The sequence below is a fragment of the Manduca sexta genome, chromosome 26, assembly GCF_014839805.1.
Source record: "Manduca sexta isolate Smith_Timp_Sample1 chromosome 26, JHU_Msex_v1.0, whole genome shotgun sequence".
Lineage (NCBI taxonomy): Eukaryota > Metazoa > Arthropoda > Insecta > Lepidoptera > Sphingidae > Manduca > Manduca sexta.
The window spans coordinates 12,775,596-12,799,095 of record NC_051140.1 but is presented as its reverse complement, the minus strand read 5'-3'; the positions used below and the strand labels follow the sequence as shown (position 1 = coordinate 12,799,095).

General features: G+C 35.3%; 1 protein-coding gene across 3 annotated transcripts in view; it reads right to left on the bottom strand.

Moving 5' to 3' along the window:
- Positions 1–23,500, bottom strand: part of LOC115444648 (protein still life, isoforms C/SIF type 2) — a 104,667-nt gene that overhangs the window by 26,237 nt on the left and 54,930 nt on the right. The window contains exons 1-8 of one of the 3 annotated variants that reach the window (XM_037443362.1): positions 20,022–22,781; positions 15,350–15,498; positions 8,522–8,801; positions 8,186–8,317; positions 6,545–6,727; positions 5,824–6,024; positions 4,171–4,395; positions 707–893 (exon numbers count right to left, since the gene is read on the bottom strand). In XM_037443362.1, coding sequence (XP_037299259.1) covers positions 707–893; positions 4,171–4,395; positions 5,824–6,024; positions 6,545–6,727; positions 8,186–8,317; positions 8,522–8,801; positions 15,350–15,498; positions 20,022–20,909 — 2,245 coding nt within the window. In that variant the 5' untranslated portion in view covers positions 20,910–22,781. Of the gene's footprint in view, positions 1–706; positions 894–4,170; positions 4,396–5,823; positions 6,025–6,544; positions 6,728–8,185; positions 8,318–8,521; positions 8,802–15,349; positions 15,499–20,021; positions 22,782–23,500 lie in introns of those variants that run through there. The other 2 variants (XM_037443363.1, XM_037443361.1) reach the window with 2 other exon arrangements.

The window sequence follows — 23,500 nt, the reverse complement described above, 5'->3', positions numbered from 1 at the left end:
TTCACACACTGATAGATTTCGGTGAAATTTTAACATTTTTTCGAGAACAAAAAACAAATTTTGATACGCGCTTTCAGATGAAATTCCATGAATATAGTATGTGGAACGCAAATATACGTATTCCAGTTTCTGAAGGTATTATTGATGAATTGATTATGAACGTTCAATGTCTCTACATTAACTCATTTCTTGTTATGTAAGCTTCAGTCAATTGTTTTAATAAATTAAATGCCTTTTGTTTGGTCGTCCTCAAAATCAAGAAGTAGGTACTTATGTCTAGCATCGTTACGGTAAATCCACACAACTGTTTGAATGATCATTGTCATTGACGATCTTATAACGCAGGGGCAAATTACATTAATATTGTAAATCTTCATAATCTTGATGCGCGTTTGGTCATAATACCTTCCATTGGACATATTATATGTAAAGTACAATACTTAAGTATTATTATCTCCAAAATGCCATACACCCAGAGTTCCTTTAATACTATTTATTACAAATTATGTCATGACTTTCCACATCCTAATATTATGTTTATATCGTGTATACAATGCTTAACGAAACACAAATACAATTCCTATTCCGCATTAGTAATCAGGTCAGTACAAATACAATACACGGGCGAACTGTAAAAGATAAAAAAATATATTCTACGAAACGGATCTGCGGTGTACTATGCTGTAATAAGGTTTAAAAAACTTACCATTCTGCATGGCAACACTCTTGTCTTCGACACGGCTGACGTAACAACAGAGTTCGTCTTGTCGTTCCGCGTTCTCTATAAGTTCAGCCTCTACGCTGAATCCCCACATTTGTTCGAGGGTGGTGCGTTGTAATTCCACTTGATACAGGATTTTTGCGCACACCTCAACTACTTCATGTGTGTGTAGCTATTTAAAACAAAATTCAGTTATACTAAAAGATATTCGCTATACTGCATTTGGATTACAAACTCTAATCCCTAAGTAGGTAAAAAACAAATAAGTTAAAACAATGTTTGAATTCTCATTTTTCTTATGTCGAGTTTGCTTGAAGAGAACACAAAGCTTTTCCGACTCGAGATTAATGTGTGTGATCCAGATTGAATCTTGACTTAAAAGCTTCGGCCTTACTCGGAGTGTTGTATGAATATGGTTTAAGGTTGAGAAAGAAGAGCATTATAATTGATAGTCTCATAGGGTCCCTAGGTTTGTAAAGTAATAAAATAGTAATTTTGTCGTTGGGCTGACATTAACACAATATATTTTATGGTTAATATCGTGTGCATGTTTATTTTTATTTAATCCAAAAATTAATTAGGAAATTACAGATATCGTATATTTTATTGCTTCATTTGTCTAGTTACTAGCAGCACACTTACGCCGCAAAGGCATTAAGTCGTGGAGTCTCTCTTCAGGGCGGAAATTAAAAATCGTGCAAGACATTTTAATTCTCAAAGCTGATATGCATATTATAAAATTGGAATTTATCCCAAATAGTTACCACGAGACAGAAAATGACTGAGCAAAACTCTCAGATGTACCGACTGCTTCTCTACTTCCTAATTAAAGAGCTATTGGTGTGTGATTATGTTATGTTTTACTTGTTTGTATAAAAGAGCAGAAATAAAACTTATTACTGTTTGCTAAAATTATATTTCTGTAAAACCAGATTCAATTGGACGTCTGTTGTTATAGTAATTATAAGAGACAGTAAATGTGTCCGCAGCATGGCCTCAGCGGTCAAATTAATAATTATAGTAATCACATACATTGGGTAATTAACAATTAATTGGATATATCTGTTAAGGATAGTTAATGCGCAGGTATATTACTGTACCTATGCAAGTACGAGTATAGCTGTTACTGTATATATTTGGTGATTATAATTTCAGACAGTTATAATCAAAGATTTTGGAAGAAAATTAAGAATTTCATTAAATTGAGTACTAAGATAAAAAATAGTAAAACATATTACAATGCAAATTGTTCATCATAATTGTCTATAAATTTAATTTAGTTTCTCTAAAGGCCCTTAACATGTTTGAATACATACAGTTTAATTTATTTTAAGCCTCCCAACATTTGAAGACCAAACACTCTGTTGTTAGTTTATCGGTGTGTAAGATGAGTAAGTAGAGTTAGCAAACACAAAACTAGTGTTGCCCGACCTAAATCAAAGCGAATGTTTCGCCTTCTGAATAAAAATGTTTACGGATTTGAACGTAACATCAGATCATGCTACGTAGATCCGATGTGAAGTTTCAGGCAAACAGAATATCTTTCAATCACTCGAGATAGATACTTCTACGTTGGTTTTACTATTTTAAATAAAAACTGGCTTCAAATTCTGACATTATATTCACTACGAACGTTTTTTAAATGAAATGTTTCCCGGAACGTAAAAACATTTCACTCAAAATAAAATTCGAACTGTTCGTGGAAATATTTAATAGTCCGAGTGTATTACATTGAGTTCCTATCTGAAAATTATATTTTCAAGTAAAATACATTTAGTACAAACAAAATATATTTGTGCATCGTTGCGTAACATAATGTTAGCGTGCTTCGTCCAATAGCAGAAAATATCGGTTGTTAACCGGGATACTTTGGGTTTGATTCCGAGCGTTAGGGAAACCTAACGCGATTAATTAGAGTGAGTTGACAGATAGACAATCGGTTCTATAAACTGAACCAAACCATTTCTACAACATGAATGAAACAATGTTATTTTGTCCCGACCTTCTATTGGAGGAGAATAAAAGCGGTTGGAAGAAAAAGTTGTAATATATGAATACTAATACGAGAGTATTATAACATTTGAAAACCCTTGTAGCGTGTGTCGCTCGCGAAGGCTGTGTGACGCAATGGGCGCTGTCATACCCTCTTCACGTCAGCTTCGCATCGCGTCGGTGACAAAACACTTGTATATTTTACATTCATTTAGGAGTATTATTAAAATCTAAATTATACTTCGAGACGGTTAAATACAATATGTATATTAATATTATTTGCTTTAAAGTAAAGACCTTGATGAAATTAGAAGGGGTGAAAACATGTTTCTGTCTGTAGAAATATAAGATAATCAACAATAAAGTTATGATCACAATGCGCGAGTGTTATGAAAAGTTTCTCGGTAACGATTATTACTAAGGCTTACTTTTTTTAGTTGTTAATAGTTAGTAACATCTCAATCTAGAATAGAGGCGTTCATTTGGCTTTTTGCAATCATTTCTTTTTAAACACAACTAAAACATATTATTATGTTAACTACCAATATGATGACAATAATGAGATTTTATTTTTTAATACAATATTTTTCCTTTAATTTCAATAACTCGTTTTAAGAGTTGTTAAATTTATCTTGTTATTCTTTATTGTCTAACTTATTCAAATTGGATCTGAATCAAAAGTAGACCATCAATATTAATTACATAGTGTACTGTACTAACAGCGGTATATTAAACCAAAACACATTTTTGTTATCCCATATAGGTTTCAATTTCGTGTAAAAAATCTGAAAACTATTCTCTCTCTCTTTGTGAAACTTTAAGGGTTCCCAGAATGTTTTATTTAAATAAAGGTTTTTTTTGGAACTAAAAACAAAAATGGAAATTTTTGCATATTTCACTGCAGCAGTTTTAAAAAGAATTCTGGGAATATCTATATTTAGCACGAAATAAAATTACGCCTGAACGAATATACAGCATACATGAAGCAATCAAATCCCTGTAAATGTGTTCATGGAAATGGAATTTTATTTTTCAATATTTTATGTATTTTTTATAACTATTTATTAAAACATATTGAAATATTGTGATTTCATCATGAACGAAGACAAAGGGAAAAAGATTTATGTTACGTTATATGAAAATGTATTATTAAGGCTTGCTTTTGAAACTGCATAAATACGAGTTCTTAGTAGCAAAAATAATATCTGCTACATAGGAATTATATAATCGATTTTACGAATAGGAATTATCGTAATTTTGATTTTAGCATATTACTGTGATATTTAAAACCAATTAACGTAACTACATAAATCTTGTATAATTCACCAATTCCTATGAAAACCTATTAATCTAAAAGGCTTTAATGACATAGTTTTACAGTGACACGTTACATAATGTGTAAAAGAGATGTGTGAAGGAAATGGTCTCAGTTTATATATTGTTAAAATGTAACTCACATAAGTTTCGATGAGGTCGCTGCGGTGCGGGACGAAGTAGTTGTGATCCTCCATGTCGCGGCGCTTCTTCACCCTGACGAAGTGCTCGAGCGCATTAAGCGAACGGCGCGAGCAGGCAGCGGCCAGGAACTCCTCTACGGTCATGCCCTCACGCACGCCCACCGTGGCCGTGGTGCCCTCGGGCAGCGACACGCGCACCGCCGCCTCGCCCTCGTCTCGAGACATCTGGGTTTGCATGTTTGTGTTTGATTGCTTACTCTTTTATTTAGCATGCATTGTTCTTGAACACTTCTTTTATAATCATACATGATAGAACTATTCAACATACAATAATTCGTTAAAGTTTGCCTGTATAAAGTTTCAAGGGTTCACAGTTGTGTAGAGAAATAGTGATTGATGTAAATCCTGTACGTTTTGTGACTAACCTAGTTTCAAGTTGTTACAAATAAAAAGAAAGTTAAAATAAACCACGTTTGTTAGTAGTTCGGAATATAATTTAAATATCGGAGCGTATGAAACGGAATAAGCGCAACAAATCAGATGCTGTCTCTCAACCAAGCGAACAGGGAGCGTGCTCACCCGAGCCAACACTTCCATCAAAACAGCCCCGGGCCGGCTGGCTATACACTTTTGTTTAGATACGTTGTTCTATAATCGATTGACCTGGCCGTACTGTTTCTCGGTATCTTTCATTAGACGTATTCATCGAACTACGTTTTCAAACATGCGTATGTATGCCCATACTCATGTTACAGTGTATTAGTTATTTACAAGAAACTTGTTAGATCAATAGTATTCGACCCGTGTAAATTAGAGTTACAGGCGAATCTAATAATGACTACATGTAAAAGGTGTATTGATTATATTACTTTTTGGATGGTGTTTAAACAATTAAAACATTATAATACATTCAAGAAATAATTTATAAATCACACCTTTCTCTGAAAATGTATATATTCTATGCAGGTGATTTTAGTAATTAATGTAATGAAGTATTCTGTTCATCTTAAAACTCGGATAATACATGTATTTGTTCGGTGGATTAGACGCGCTTGAACAATTCCATCAGAGACCCCATGCCTATTGTAATAGGTGGCTAATACTGGTCATTGCAGAGGCTCCAAAAAATCTTACTATATTGCCCTAAGTATTTTGTACGTTATGTGACCTTCGGGATAGACATCGGCGTGGGTAGTTACCCTCACACTGATGTTGACACCGAAGGCATATAATGGCGTGCGGGGACTTCTGGGCCATCCACAATTGGATTCACACTCGTCAACTAGGCAACCGTAATGTACTCGGAGCGATCACCGCATGTTTTCTTTAGTATGCCGGTGTAGGCGGTAATAGAGTTAAAGATTTAGCCCGGCGGTCGCCCCGTCGCATTTGTCGATTTTCCACCTCTCGCGCCAGGTGAACGCTAGGTCGTAAGGCCGATGACCCCAAGATACCCGTTACCTTTGGGCTCTCAGGCTTATGATAATAGAAATGCATTTTAACCCCAAAAACAAAAATTGATGACCCGTAACATGTAAAACATTACAGGTAATACATAACATTCATAAACATTATATTATATGTATCTATATGCGATGGTGTAAGAATATTCCATTTAATAAAGCACGAAGAGACGCTAAAAGGTTAGTTTACCTGCATAGAGCGCCTGCTGGATCCCGAGTTAGATCGAGATAGATTTGGTGCCCGTCGCTTTGTGGCGCCCCGGCCGGCGAGCAAGTTATTCAGTAACGAAGGCGAACGCGCACAAATGAATGCGTGGAACGACGATACCGTGAATACTCCCAACTTGTTAAGGGTGCTCTTAGTCCCACGAGACACGTGAGTTAATAGGGACTGAAACAAAACTCATCGCTCAATATCTCATCTTGATTTTATTATATACATTTCCCTACGAAATTGAGTGACTTTCACCAAATACCTCATAATAGCAGCACGTGGTAAGGTTTTCCCAATAAAAGCTTTTAAATTACGTTGACATGAAATAAAAATTGCATGTTTATTTTCAGGCTAATATCCGGAAAGGATATTTCCGTTAATCATATCCATTCACGTGCAAAATTGTAAGCATTTTTTATTATTTACGCTTAGAGAGCGTTATGACGCTGTGACATGGGTCGCGTCGTAACAGATTCCAACCCCGCACTCTCGGTCAACGGATCTGTCAATTTGATAGCGGAGCCAACAAATTTCCTTTCTCTGTCACGTCGATGAAATCACTTGACAATTTCACCGCGCCCCTCCTGCCCTTATTGCGGATTGATATATTTATAAGGTTTATTTTGTTACCATTTCGCAGCCAACGAGGTTATATCCGTAATTCATAAATATGCTATGGTTATTGGTAATTTGTTACCTTTGGATTGGGTAGTTCGCCGCTCTGCAGACTAGCCATGTAACAGCGAAGTCGGAATTGTTCGCAATGGAGCCGCTCAAGATTTTCCTCCCACTGCAGCATTTGAACAGCAAGTTGAGCGCGGGTCTCCGGGTCCGACACTACTGATTGCTGCAGATCCGCCATGTGTTTTAGTTTATGGTCCTGTTTAAACACAAATCATGTTAATGCTTCTTTTCTACTTTAGTCGTAAAAGTGATATTTTTCAATTTGTAAGATTTTTTTAATTGAATTGTAATACATAAGTGTACGTACAAAGCTTTGTGAACGTAAGATCATTTGTGATTTAAATAAAAGGGCGCGATACACGTAAGTCCCAACTGTAATCTTGTAATATATTTTGGAATGAACGAAAGGTCTATGATCTCGCAACAGAGTTTAGCGTGTGCTATGAATATTAATATACTCGTACGCGCGCTTCCAACCGTTCACAATACCGACCGATGTTGTAAAATACATTGTTTTGAAGTCAAACAAAGGACTTGATGTTTGATAACTATATTGCCTAGTCATATAATAGGTAGTATAATGAACGTTATACGAGGAGAATATTATATTTATAATGTCACATTGCTACATGAAACTCAACTGAGAATGAAAATGAGGAATAGTTGTTTGTTACAGTCGTGAGCAGCGGCCCGGCGAGTAAATAACGGAACAGCACAAAGTAGGGTGTCGTATTTACGCACACCACTACTGTTTCAGGCCGAGCGGATAATTGATTTGAATTTGCTTCATTTCCTTTATTTGCTTAGAACAGTTAATCACAAACATGTCTGTCGGTGCACATAGCCGTACGCGGCGAACACACTAGTGTGAGATCGCCACAAAGGCTTTTGATGCGTGCTGCGGTCGCCCGGTGCGGGTCAGAAATTGGCGAGATTTACACGAGAAACAGTTCGTGTAGTATGCCGCCCGCGTCGCCGCCGCCCTCCTCTCGTGCTATGTTCAATGTTCGTAGTACACGATGCTGTTTGTACCTAATTGAAGTTCATTGTAATAAGTAACTTTACAGTACATTGTAATAACTAATTGACGTACATTCTTTATATTAATCGTTATGTTTCATGTTTCTAAAAATTCGGAATATAATCAAAACTAAAAAATACAGACTTTTGATCAGTGATACCCTGCTATAGTAAGCAAAACATTCCTTTTTATATTCAACGCGAAAAGTATGTGCAAAATATTACATCGATTTAATAACACGAGTGGATGGGTAAAGAAGTTTTTCTGTAAACATATTCACGATTTCGATGCGAGCAATAAATTCCTCCGCATTACGGAATCCACTCGGCTCGCTTCAGCCTATAGCACCATGAATATTTAGGATGCATGCAAATATGATAACTTTTTAAACTGATTCTTCAGCCGATACATTTAAAGTTCATATCACAATTTGATGAAAAAAGATGAAAGCTTGTGTTAACCAAAAAGTTCGCTCATAGATTCAGACAAAGGGATGCGTAACGTTCATGAATAGTGCGATACATTCCCTGTATTTACATAAATGTACATTCGTTACTGCAACTAATGAGACCGCCTCTGTTGAGCTGTTAAGATGCCACCTGTATTTAATTGTGAGCACGGCGTATTACTCACAGATTCAATAGCTTTTTCAAGGCGATAAATTTCTTCCTGCAACAAGTGCAGCGTGCCAGTCTTGCCGCGATGGCGTGCGAATGCCGCGGCACACGCGCTGTGTATGCTATTCACCCAATTTTCCAATTCCACCTATAAAACAGAAAATTTCATAACTTACGAGTAATGAACATGTCCTTGTTTAAGAAAAACTTGATTCACAATATAATATTTTTATGTAACACGTAACAAAACGAATAAGACTTCTTGACTGAATAATGGTTAAACAGATAAAAGTCGTGTTATAGGAAGACAGAAGACAAGAGAATTTCTCCGTTATCTAATAATAAAACTTACTTGGCACGGTGCTTGGAACAAGTAAGCGTCGCCGAAGGCTGTGCTTAGACAGAATATGTAATCTCGCTTAGGGTGTTCTGGAATGGGTTGCATAATGGCACCGTCGACTATAATGAGATGCTTTGGAGCGGCCTCAACGGAGCGTCCTTCGCGCGAGTCGCACGGGTAGAACAGCAGTGTTGTGCCCTTCAGGCACACCCAGTATCCTTTCCAGCCGCGTTTCCGGGCCAACTCAATTTGGTGCTTTTTACGCAGCAGCCATTTCTTGACGCTCAAAAATCTGTTTTGTGTTCGAAAATGGTAGAAATTAATATTATAATAATGATAGGAATGTTGATTGTTAAGGCACAGTTCATGTACTAATGATATAATATTTATTTAGATTTACGTTAACGTGTCGAAACTCATAAGTGCGCTGCCTAATTTGATTGGATTATATATTTAATATAATACGAATTTATTTATGAACTTAATACAGTTCATAAGAGCGAGTATGTTATATGTAAAGTGAAGCTAGTCCTGTTTACTGAACATCTTTTTAATATAAAGTAAAGAACCAAAGCCTACGCTACTTTTTCTATCTTTAAAATTAGATTAAACTGGTGCAGTCTTCATGGGGTGCGCCCGAGCTGTGGTCTCTTTAAATTTCCTCATCTTGTGCAAAACGTTATTAGATGTGCGCTACTATGTAAGATTATATTATACTAAGCTTATTCAGATTTATAATGTTTAGTAACTTTGCCAAGACTTGCATCATTTAATAAGCGTTCAATATTGAAATATGTTACGTTATTATGCAACTTTATACCGTCAACCGGTGTGATTAGAAAATTTAAATAGAGATAACATTATTAAAAGATATTAATTGCTTGTATTAATTAATGATTACATAGATATATTGACCCTTCTGTATAATAGGCGACGAAAATCCTTTGTAAAAATTTTGCAACAATTGAGCCTTAAATAAAATATGATCTCAATACAAATTTCATCTATCATCATATATATCACTAATCTGTAAGTATTTTTGGAAATTATTATATTTGATATAATTTAACTCTGTATACAAAGGATGTAAAGGGCGGACTTAATGCCGTAGGTATCCTCTCCCACTCAATCTATCAAACAAGCAATCGATATTTTTTAATGTGTTTTATGTAAAACAAAGCCAGAGCGTAGAACTTGCTTATTTATAACCGATCACTGTGCTTGATCCTCCCCAAGAAGACTATGCTGGGGATCTAAATGCTTTGGTGATCATTATTATAAGGAGTGCTGCCAACTGTCTTCCTTCGAATAAATAATAAATATCGAATAAATATCAAAGAGTTTATATAGTAACCAGTTTATAAAGTTTCATCCATTCGTCCCATTTACTACTGCTAGTTACTTTAATGATTTGGCTTGAGTTCGTTGAAAACGCATGGGGTGAGGTCCCGGAGGAGCAGGTAAGCGTCGCGGTCAAAAAGTCAAAAGTGTTTTGGCTCAATCATGGTTCTTCATGATAAATGGGACGCTACAAGTTGAAATGGAGACAGAGAAATGATTTAGAGTAAAACTGTAATCCTAATTATAATAATACTTAAATTGCGTGATGAATTGTTTGACAATGTTTGATTCTTTGAACAAAGGTATTTAATAGTTAAAAATGAAATTCATTCTACGTTTTTAATATAGTTTCACATCGTTTTTTTTTTAGGTATATTACAGTTCATTGCATTTGTATAGTTCACAGAGTACATTTACGAAGACTTACAAGAGCTCTTTTTTAAATAATACAAATTGTTACATTTTTCAATTATACCAAAATAAACTGCACAAGCGATAGCTTTATCGATTTTTCTATCAACTTGAGTCCTTTTGTACGGTAAGACAAAATGTTTCTTTATGAGAGATCTGATGTTTTGTAAGGACACGCCTCGGGTTCTTCGGCCCAATACTTCCAGTGCCCATACTATTACATGTACTGGGGTAGGAGATCGCGTAATGCTTCGGTCTCTCGACAATTTGAAATCTCTTTTCACGCGGAACACAGTTGAAACGGATGACACCGTATTTATTGACATGTTATGTTAAGTATATGCCATTCATCCATGTATTTTGAATCTTGTGTGTAATCTTTTAGACTGTAAATTATTTTGCTCACGTACAAAAAAAATACATTATGTTGAAAATTTATGTTCGATATTTTATGTTTGAGTAAGTGACGATGTGTATTTTAGTTGACACCGTTTTACGTCATTATTTGACAGTTATACATTTGAAGTGCACTACAAAGATAAAGAAATGACATAACATTATAGCTTATCTGTATAAACTATATTTCATAAATTAAATATTATTATGAGTCACAATGTAAAAATTAAATTTCAGCGATTATAATATTATACTGGGTACCTAGTTATTTTTATTCCCGTTCATTCATAATATGTTCTCTAGTACAAATATTTAAATACTTGACTTTAATGTTTATAGTTTTCCCCTCAAAGGTACATAAGGATACATTCAAATAAAGCTTTGTATAATATTGTTATTTATTAACATCACAAATATTATATTTTAAGAAAAAAATCGCATGTGAGCAATAGGTATTTATTAGTAACTAGCTTCCGCTCGCAGCTTCGCCCGCGTGGATTTCGGACTTCAAAAATGGAGGAGGTGCTCAATTTGTCGGGATGTTTTTTTAAGTATGGTGGTATGCAGGTGGTCCGATTGTCCTGTCAGGGTCTGATGATGGGATCCTGGTGAAATCGAAGGAAGCTTATAACATGATTCAGTATTCACGCGTGATGGCTTATTATTAGCGTATTTCATGTATAACTTTGGTGTTTCTATACCGATTTCTATGATTCTTTTTTATGGAATATTTAATAATGTTAACTTTTTTTAATTAGGGATGACTGAGAGTGTTATAAACGTAAGAGTAGACAAATATAATGAGAAAGCTTCGAACTGCTAAGCTATCGGGAGTTACACGTGTTATTGTGAGTCAACCATAAAAGATAGACATATGCTGTCGTAGGATATTTTTTACATAATTTTAAGGAGAACATTTCCGTCATACATGATTTCTGCGTAGCTTTAACCATTAAGGTTGCACACGCGACGGAAGCTTAAAAAATGGAGTAACTTCTCCCGTTTTCCCAACATTTCCCTTCACTGCTCTGCTCCTATTAATTGTAGCGTGATGAAAAGTATACTATAACCAGCACAGGAGTATGACAAATAATTGTACCAAGTTTCGTTAAAATCCGTCGAGTAGTTTTTGTTTCTATAACGGTTATACAGACAGACAGACAGACAGACAGACAGACAGACAGACAGAAAGACAGACAGACAGACAGACAGACAGACAAAAATTTTACTAATTGCATTTTTGGCATCAGTATCGATACCTAATCACCCCCTGATAGTTATTTTGGAAATATATTTCATGTACAGAATTGACCTCTCTACAGATTTATTATAAGTACTAGCTTTTGCTCGCGGCTCCGCCCGCGTTATAAAGTTTTTCAGGCTAAAGTTTTCCATTTTAAAAGTAGTAGTTTCGCGGGAGCCTATGTTCTTCCCAGGGTTTCAAACTGTCTCCATACCAAATTTTATCTTAATACGTTGGGTAGTTTTTGAGTTTAAGACGTTCAGGCAAACGGATGCAGCGGGGGACTTTTGTTTTATAATATATTTTTTTAGAACTTTTTAAGAGGAATAATCCCGACATACATCATTGTTGCATAACTTTAACCGTTTACGCAGCGCACGCAACGGAAGCTCTCAAAACTAATAAATTGTCCCCGTATTTGTAACATGTTTCATTACTGCTCCGCTCCTATTGGTCATAGCGTGATGATATACAGCCTATAGCACCCCACAAATAAAGGGCTATCCAACACAAAACGAATTTTTCAGTTCAAACTGGTAGTTCCTAAGATTAGCCATTACTGCTCCGCTCCTATTGGTCATAGCGTGATGATATATAACCTAGAGCACTCCACGAACAAAGGCCTATCCAACGCAAAAAGAATTTTTCAGTTTGGACCGGTAGTTCCAGAGATTAGCCATTGCTGCTCCGCTCCTATTGGGTATAGCGTGATGATATATAGCCTATAGCAATCCACAAATAAAGGGCTATCCAACGCAAAAAGAATTTTTCAGTTTGGACCGATAGTTCCTAAGATTAGGAAACAAATATAATGAGAAAGCTTCGAACTGCTAAGCTATCGGGAGTTACACGTGTCATTGTGAGTCAACCATAAAAGATAGACATATGCTGTCGTGGGATATTTTTTACATAATTTTAAGGAGAACATTTCCGTCATACATGATTTCTATGTAGCTTTAACCATTAAGGTTGCACACGCGACGGAAGCTTAAAAAATGGAGTAACTTCTCCCGTTTTCCCAACATTTCCCTTCACTGCTCTGCTCCTATTAATTGTAGCGTGATGAAAAGTATACTATAACCAGCACAGGAGTATGACAAATAATTGTACCAAGTTTCGTTAAAATCCGTCGAGTAGTTTTTGTTTCTATAACGGTTATACAGACAGACAGACAGACAGACAGACAGACAGACAGACAGACAAAAATTTTACTAATTGCATTTTTGGCATCAGTATCGATCCCTAATCACCCCCTGATAGTTATTTTGGAAATATATTTCATGTACAGAATTGACCTCTCTACAGATTTATTATAAGTATAGATATAGAATAGATTACAGTTATATTAATCAATATAATAATTATTCTGTTTTTATCCCACTCCAATGTCAACTCAACACAATATGTTTTGCAACGTTTTGCTATATGCATAAATATGGCTAAGTTTTTTGTCCAGTCGTCTGCCCAAAGCCAATACTCTCAGGGGGTGCAATCTCGGATAAGTATAGATTTTGCAGTTATATTAGTTTATGTGAAATTGAGAAAACTAATTATTTATATGGTATATCTATACCGGTAAAATTCAAATATCACGGAGGGGTTTCAAATATTTTTTGTTAGTTCAATAACTGTAACGACAATCTCGTATACTTTTCCCAGAAAAGAACTTCATGCATCGAAGTTTTTAAAATAAACATGAGTACCTATAGTTGGCAGCAGTAAAACTGTTCTAATAAAATTCATAAAATACTTTTATGGAAAACATTATTTGCAGATCATAAAAAATCTTTCCTGATAACTATATCAAAAGCATAAAGCAAGCTTCATCATAATTAAATTATGAGTACCAGGATAATCACGATTCAAAATAAAGCAAAAATCCAATGTTTCAAAGTGTAGTAAAGCCCAATGTAATTACACCGATTCAGAAGTGCACACAATGTACATTTTCCAACGTCACGCCTTCAGTCTCGACTCTCGCTTACTTTAAAATAAAATTCATTCCTCGGTAAACAAACACTATGCTTTCTTCAAAAATATTCTATGCTTTAGTTAACGGCCCAAGCTTTTTGCCACGCGAAGTCTTTTCAAAACGATTCATTTGAGACAGTCTTAACGGCCATAATTAGGCGAACCGAAAAACAAAAAGTAATTTAAAATTATTCATAAAGATTCAAACGAATTCGAAAGTCGCTGAATAATAGTTTTTTTTTTCAATTGACAGAATCCCTAATGACGATAACTTTTCAATATTATAATGGATATTCTTTCAATATTGGTGAAGGCTGTTGATTGTAGAACTCATATAATACGTACAATATTAAGTAAAAAGTAAAATTTCGAAATAATAAAAATCAACGAATCCACCTTGTGGCAAAATATGTTATATTTAATAGTTAATTTGACATTTTGATGTGGCTTACTTGCATTTGAAGCGTATACTACGTAAAGTTTAAGAAACAACAATAACAAAGTTTCATCTTGTCAGAGTATATAAAGGTTTTTTTTAAACGACGTTGAATGGGTCACGGCTAAGATTTCCCTCCGGTCATTTGGGATTCATGGAAGAGGAATTGTAGCCTTAAGGAACATAAAGGACGCCGTAGGCTCTAATAGAAAGTACGAGATGCGACAGGCGAAGTGCGACGACATCTTTTTTCTTAAGAATTTTGCTTTACTTACATTTATTAAAGTTTCACATAGAGTACGGCTTCGCTCGCAACTATGCTTGTCTTTACTGTATAAGTTAAAATGTGCGGCCAAGTAAATGCTGAATAGATATTCAATATGAACTTTCCCCTAGACGAGAAATTCCGAGAACCGGAAATGCTGTGCGCTTTCTGTTTGATTCGCTGAGTTGTATGATCTAAAAATATCTTTAGCATCTTTAAACAGTCTTTGATGGATAGATGCGACATAACTAGCCAATGTATCGATTCATTTGTCTTTTGGTGCTGTGTTTTCTATTGTGATTTATTTGTGTCTTAGAATTCTGCCTTGAAGTGCAAATAGGTAACTAAAATATATGAGTGCAATATTTCTAAATACCAGCCGTGAGTATTAAATCTCGATAAGGAAATTGGTACGCTTGCTATTGTTTTATGTATCGGATATAAGCTCGGCGCACCCAGGTTGCACTTAATGGGGTCCCACCCTATCCCTTCGGATATCCGGGTAAAAGTTTACATTGCGCCATGTTTGTTTTAATTATAATAGATTCATTATTGTTACCAATACCTGTAAATATATGCCATAAACATAGCACGAAACTATGATTCTATTCCCAATGGTAAAATGATGGGAGATAAAATTAATATCACAGTTATTCTAGATATATGTTTTCCGACATTAGCTGAGTTAAGAGCCACATTGTTTATACATATAAGAATTCATATAAATATTCTATAATTAGTAGAAAAAAATTAAACATTAGAAATCAATTGACTTACCCGGCTTTTCTGACTGCGCCAGTGCAGTTAAAAGAGGCTGCGGCGGCGCCGGTCTGTTTGCCCTTGTAAGGAGAGTTCATTGCGCTCTCACCGGGGTCTTCCTCGTCGGACACCGCCGTCGTCAGCGACATGCGATCATCATCGGATATCTGTTCACAAAACATATCGATAAAAACAGCGATTACAATTGACGATGCAATTGAAAACTGACGAAATGTTGCACAGGGGCCTTTTTTCCTCGCGAATACTGTCAATTTAATATGAACAAATAATTTTCGGTCGTTCTATGATGTCGTATCAATAGAACTGAGCATAAAAGCATGCGTTTTCGTAGTTATCTATAACACAAAGAAAACCACGCTGATTGCAACAGTACCGCTCCATATTTCAAGTCTTCTCCATCACTGATTTTCAGTATTATTTCCGAGAAACTACGGGCGGTTAAATCAAATTTTAAATCGGAAACAGTGTGACACGTGACTGGGTTTGATTGAGTAAGACTTGCGTGTCCTAAACATACACGCATTATATTTGTAAGTTGATTTATTCATAACATTCCGTTCGACTGATGAAAAGGAAAAAGGTTGATAATATTATGATAATATGTATTTTGTGTAACACACAGGGTGAAAACTTCTCATATACTCTGAGGGTGTATTTTCTTATATATCGTGAAATAGGCCCGAAGAAAGTTTTCATTTATTTTTAAAAGATCCTAAGGACAATTACATTCCAGTCTTTTTGAAAAACCCTTTTCTTTCTGAAACCGATCGGAAGGGCCAAATATGTAATTTGATATTTTTATGACATCCAACCATAAATATAAAATTTACTTTTTAATAATTATATCGTTAGCTAAAATAGTGCCATTAAATTTTTAAAAGTTCGACATTACAAATATCTATGTTTATAATTAAAAAATCCTAAAAAAACATGGTTTAAGCAAGTATTTTTTGTATTATAAAGTCAACCTTTTGTGCCAGAATCACAACACATAGCTTGAGCAAAATGTTTATAATGTATACAAATGAACGATAAAACGAGTAACTCCCTCGGTTAAAATAAGCGGCACAACTGCTATAAACAGTTGCAACATACCCAAACATTGCAACTAAGTACAAAAAGTTAACGAAAAGTTACCTAAAATGACTAATTTTCATAAAATGATTTACGGTTTATGTATGTATATATATGCTGCTTTAGACAGATATACTTCAACTTAATAGATATTACATACTTCTGCATGTAATAAAATAATAAAAAAAATGTAATAGTAAAATTTTTTAAAAGGCCGATTATTCAACATTATGGTTAATGATCCGACTCCTTTAATAACACATTAATTAATACTACAAATATTATAATTCATGTCACAGTTTGTAATAGTATTTAGCTGTGAGAATATCTAGCTTAAATATGAAATATTATACGCATATAACCCAAATGCACAAAAGGATTCAGGCAGCGTGGTGTGGTCGCGGACAGGATTGCGATCAGAGCCTGGTATGAATTAGAAATGTGATCATTTTATACGTGAATAGGTTAATCAATAAACTTGATTTAATAACGTATGATTAAAGCTATTTGACTTATTCTTTTGGTACCATATTGTCCATATTTTTATTTTATCATATTAATATCTTTCTCGGTTCGACCAATTTCGTATTGGGATGGAAATTTTTATTTTTCACAAAAATAAAAATATCGTATATTGTCTCTTGCGCTTTTGATCCGAACACAATGTAACAAGAAAAAAGTTTCTTTGAGGCGCATGCGGACCGCGCCACGGTAGCGCGCTCTCGGCTTGATGACCCTTGACGTCGTTGCGCCCTCGCCTTCGCTTTTCACCAAGAAAAAAGAATATGTGTCACTACATACTTTTTTCTATGTAAATATATATTTAATCATTTCAAAATTATGTTATTTTACTCTCGGCTTACTTGTACCTCAAAGGCAGAAAAAACAAACACAAAGAAAAACTATCTTCGTTTATTTTTGTCGGTAAACACATAAATTCCCCTTATGAAGACAAAACATTCGCTTCACGTAGTGGAAACCGCGGCACATTTAAGCCCACTTTAAAATAATTAGTTGCTTTTTAACTTCATCAAATTGTATGCATTGCTTTACAAACTTTAAAGCTAAAGAGATTTACAAAATAATATTAATTATGTGTTTATATTACTCCAATTTACTGTTTTTTTTTTCAGGAGCATTTGACCACATAAAGCAGTGCATTGGTCTCGGCTTTGAAACATAATATGGCCGAGTATGTGTCTCATAATTAGACCTCGGATTATAAACATTTTTATATTTGCATGTGCAAAGACACGAACCGCTTTTTTATAGCGTTACTGCATATTTTATTACATTTTCATTGATAGCGCATACTTCAGTAGTTGTATAAGACACGTGTTGTGAAAATATATTGAATAAGGTAACGCCTTCCCGAGTTTAAGTACGAAAAAAAATTGTAGCAAATTAAATTCTATTTGCACTCTTGCATATAATCTGATTTCTAATAATAATACTTAGTATAACATATTTTTAACTTAACATGGTTGCTCACCAAAGGATCAAGATGTAATTTTAAATCGCGGTCTTAAAGATTCGAACATTAATAATAATTCGCGTGGAATATTCATCTCAGGTTTGTGCGTTACATCCGTAAGTGCGTTGAGACGCGTATTACAGTGCGCCACAGTTGTAACACGAGGCCGTCACTCTCAGTCTCAATTGCTTTGATGGCAGCTAAGATTAGCTTTTTCAAAGTAAATAACACTGGAAAAAATACTGCTATATGTTGCTATTTTCTGTTATATTGTTTACAGAATTAAGACTTTGACAGTAAATGTAACGTAATTAATTATTTGCTATTGTACTGTAAGTATCAAATATATTAATATTGTATGTTACATCCGCACATTTTCTGTCAATACCTCACTTAATGTAAACCCGCTTTGACAAAATTTTATATATATTTAACAATCTATTATTCAAATCTAAACATTGATTTGCACATATGTATTTAGTGCATGAAATGTTTGGAAAGCCTATATAATATGAAATACGCTGGTGGTCTGTGTTTCGCATTTCATAGAATCGTAATCTAAGTAAAACCTTTAATTGGCGCAAACATTTCCGCGTAAACATGATGTAAGCTAAATTTAAAATGTATTTCAGTTGAAATTGCATTCCATTTATTAAATTGCTTTATGTGCGTTGGAGATAGAATTCCTGTAACTAAATATAATACTTAATTGTAAGCACCGCTGGTTAGTTGGGAATTGGAATATCGCTACTAATTTCTCTAGTTGCATTATAAAAGTGGAATATAAGATAAGAATAAATTTATAATACAGAATAAACTCGTAACGTGCTCGGTTTTAAAGCACTTTCAATTCAAAATTACTAAATAACCTACAATTTCTTTCTTTACCAATTTTGATTAGGCGATTATTAGTTCTAATCAACTTTTCAGGTAGATTATAGTCTGCAATAGTACAAGGTATTTTTTTATCCCGCGAAAATATATAGCGGATCTTTTATCTCATAAAAACTTTTTCTCACGGGCGGAGCTAAGAACATAAGCAAATATAAAATATATTTATTTGATGATACTAAATTGCTTATGAGTTTCAATAGGCCGGCATAATTGTGTCAACTGTCGACACTATTATGCCGGCCGACTGATTCTATTGGACCTCCTCTCCACTTACCATGAGGTGCATCACTTTGCCCTGCGCGTATAAAAAAGAACTATACCACGCCGCAATAAACCCCATATGATAATTATATATTTGCAAGTATCGGCGCTAAACAATGACCTAAGGGATATAAATAATTTAAAATAACTCTTAGACAGAAGCTTTCCAATAGGTAGATATAAATTTTTATACCTAGATAAGAATCGAATACGCCTGCATATTCAAGTAGAAAGCGAAAATAATAGCGCTCATTAGCAAAAAGGAAATTGCAGTTTCCACAAGGAGAAAGCTAAAAATAAGGTCAAAATGTTAGTTAGCTACTTCCCTGCTGGTTTTACTTAAACGATTGTTTCAATGTTATGCCTGTAACACACATTTTAAACTATTTCTATTTTTATTTATCATCACTTAATAAAGTAAATTAAACAATTACTTTATCTTTTAGGATTCAATAAATGCAATAATCAACTTTGGAATGTATTGTGTTTCTATACGTATGTAGCGAAAATATAACTTCTTTATGCAGTGAATAATCATGGTGTTATATTGCCTCGTTAGACTAATAGCAGCAAAACACAGATGTGACCTGTGGTCTTAATTCGGACCGTCAGACAATGCTTTTTGTTTCTTGTTTTACTATAATATGCATGTGATTACGTTACGAATTAAAATTCGAGTCCGGCATGCCGATGGGCTCGCCTCTAATTTCCATTTGGGTCGGATTAAGCTTTGAGGCCCGAGGTGCACTTATTGTGCCTCTGCGTAGTCTTATGGACGTGTATAGATTTGTATGTATAGATTTCTAGCAAGTTTTTTGTCTAATTCCAATGCTATTTGAATATTATTTATGTATGAAGTCATGACAAAATATACTCTTTTGGTAATTTGAAAAATGTGAATCTATGCATAGCCAAGTCGGTCTAAACGTTGCATGTATGACGTATGCGTTATTCTTTGCAACTTACCTTCCTGAGAAAAGCTTCATTGCATGTTTGTGCGGTTCCCTTCCAATGGTAGTGACGAAATCTGACATTACCGAGAAGCTTTGTTCCTCGTAGTATAGAAACCTCATAGACTATGCGTCGTATGTTGAGTATATCAGTGCGTTTTTTATACTTGTTAAGCTTACGCCTGCGAACTATGCGTTCATCTGGCTCCGAGTACTCGCCAGTGCTCGTGAGCCCTTCTTCCGCCGCCCATGCACTTAATACGCTTTCAATAAAACTGAATAATTGTTGTACATTCGGCTCTAATTTACTAGGTATATAAAGATAAGGCGAAACGGTTTTTCTTGGTATTAGAGCCTTTTCGTCGGGTTCATCTTCAGGCGGTGGCGCGACATCATGATATGGGCAGCTGTGTATTTTATGGTGATGGTGATGGTGGTGATGATGCTTAGTTTTTCGTTTTGTTTCTTTAGAAGCTGAACCGCTGCCGCCCTCTCCTTTGTCCGCAGCTTCACCGCCGCTCGAATGTGAGTCGCCGCTTCTTTCCCTACGTGGCTTGGGCCGTCCGTTGGACGTTAGCGCTACGAGAGCTCCGGCGGCCAGGCAACAGTGGTGTGCAACGCAGCAGTACCGAGCATCGCCTTTTTGGAGTCCCGTATGGGCCTTATGGCAAAAAGAGACATCTGGGATTCGAGCTCCTAGCGCAGCTAAATGTGCCCGATCGGCGCATACTTGCATCAAAAGATTCTCGCCGAAGTGGACAGTCTTATGTCTGCGTCGTCGCAGGTGCATCACAGTACCACTACCGGACAACGAAGGAGGCGCTGAAGCAGAAGCGGGCTTGGCGCGAGCATCGAGCGCGCGCGCACATCGGGGCTGCGGCGCACGTTGCGTCTCCACCATCATTGGCGAGGAGTGGCGTCAGCGGCCGGCGCGCGAGCGTCACCTCATCACGCGCCCCAACAACCGTACTACCATCCGCCTACGGCGGCCCACCAATCTTGTTTATTTATTGGATTACATCTCTTTTGAATTACTTTAATGTCATTTTGTCTTCTTGTGCCTATCGTTTTATGATAATTTTACACCATAAATTTATTAGAGTTTTAATTACTTAATGTTTCTTCAAATCAACCAATAATTTAAACACAAAATTGCAATATGCACAGGCGGAAATCTTATTTTAGATGACATAGCAAATTGTAATAAATTTAAAATATTGTGCAATTTTTGATTTTTGGTTCTTTCAGAAGTTTTCTAATCATTAGATATCAGTCAATAATGTGCACGTGTATAAGGTTACTATATAAATTGAAGTGAAAGCATAACACTAGTGATGTTAACTATGATATATTATTACGAAAACATGAAAAAGAGAAGTAATACAAGAATTTTACGAATAGTCAGTGAGTTGGACACGTTCATGCCATAAGATTGATGCATCTTTTTGTAGATTCGTAGCGTTTTAATTCCACTAATAGCCAGCGCGAACTTTTCCATGTGAAGTAGGGCGTGACACACCACAGTAAAGTGGCGTTACGTTTGAACGTGTCGTGCTGCACATTTTCCAAATTTAATAGCAACAAATGCTTTTAGTATTTATATTCTAAATTTCATTCAAATATGTATGCTAAATTCAATCTGAAGTTGCCTAACTTTCATTGATAATAAGTTTCTGCTATTTCTGTTGAGTGATGTGTTGTACAGTATTTTATTTTTGTAATAAATTATTAATATTTAACACATAGTTTATACCGATACTGTATAGTTAAGATAAAATCTAAAAAAATATATATTTAACCTATCTTTAGTTTCGAGAAAACTTGGATATTTGAAATGAGGACGGCGTTACAAAGCGTTGCACCGGAAGCTTAATAATGAACGGAACATTTCCATAGAACGAGTTGCGTGATAGATATTATTTACAAAAAACTCAATCAAATTATACTTAAAATGCCTGTTAGCGACCTGTTATACATTTCCTTTGAATATATAAACTACAATGACGATACAACGTAACATACTATTAGTAGCGCAAAAATTTAACAGTAAATGAAAACATACATTGAAATTTTTGATTAATCTCCGAAAGCGCGATCAACAAGGGCAGTAAATTAAAGTTACGTCAAAGGTAAATTAAAAACGATTGAAACGTTAATTACAAAATGAAATCACAAATGATAATAAATTATAATCGATAAACTATTGCACAGTGAATAAATCGCTGATGTCGAATAACGGGAGGAAGGTAAACATTTCAATGTATTTATGAAAATGTAAGTGCATTATTCCAATAATGGAGTTTGAGATTGCGTCGAATATAGTATTCAGTAAGCAATTATGGATTCGGAATGAGTCACCGCAACTGCGTGGCCGTTTCTATCCAAGCGGCCTGCATTGCGCCAAATTCCCATTGGCTTACTTCTATTTGTTCTTTCGATTGGAATAACAACAGCTAGATCGAGCTTCAAATAACTATAACAGTCACCAATCTCCTTCCTTTGAACTTGTAGCAAACAAAATTCACTTCTAGATTCCTGGTCTAAGTCAATGAACTTTTCCATATCTAATAAAATACTAGAATCACATTTGTAATTATTGTCCAAACAACTGTCGCTTCACTGCGGTTATATAAAATGCAACTGTGTACGTCAACTGACATGACAGAATGTCACGGTAAATTCCTTTGATTGGCTCGTTAGTAGATAACATATATTTAATGAGTAACTGCAAGTGTTTCTTTGACGATAAGATAAACATACTCCCTATGAACGCAAGGATTGGCATGCACATCACTTAACACTAAAGCAAATTATTTTCCGCCTGTGCATAATTTATGAAAATATATCACCAGCTGTTTAACATCGAGACGAGTTCAATCAGGTCGCGCCTTCAGTTAATAAATAAATAAGTTTTTAGTTACATAATCAAGCACTGGTCACACACTGAACCACTCCAACGCCCTAGCGGCCTTCTCTGCGACTGGATCCGGCGAGCGTCGACGGAGGGTGGTCGCAATCGTCAAACTTCGTTATGATTCGGAGCGAAACGATCGTAAGTCCTCGGGCGCTTTCGGAGCAAGCGCGCCTACGGGCGGGCGGCGCCCGTGTGCCCCGCTTTACCCGCCTACTGCACACTATAACAACCTACCATTTAAATTTATTTCTCTTTCAAATAACGAACATATCTTTTACTACGCCGGATAAGCAATAATATAACGATTTGTTTATCGTTAGTCGTTACTACGAGTTATGTTCACGCAGCATTTAACGCGGCTTTTTACGTACAAGCATTCATATTAGGGTGTTTATTAGAATCATTGTAAATGTTAAAATGAAACGATAAATTAAATCTAAGATTTTTAAATATTTTGACATACAATTTCACAAAAAATTTGTATTATATTTTTGTCTTGTTATTTGAGGTTTATTCTGTATTGTAATTTAGTAACTCATTTGATTCCTGAAAGGTGCATTGGATAATTTTTTTCATGAAAT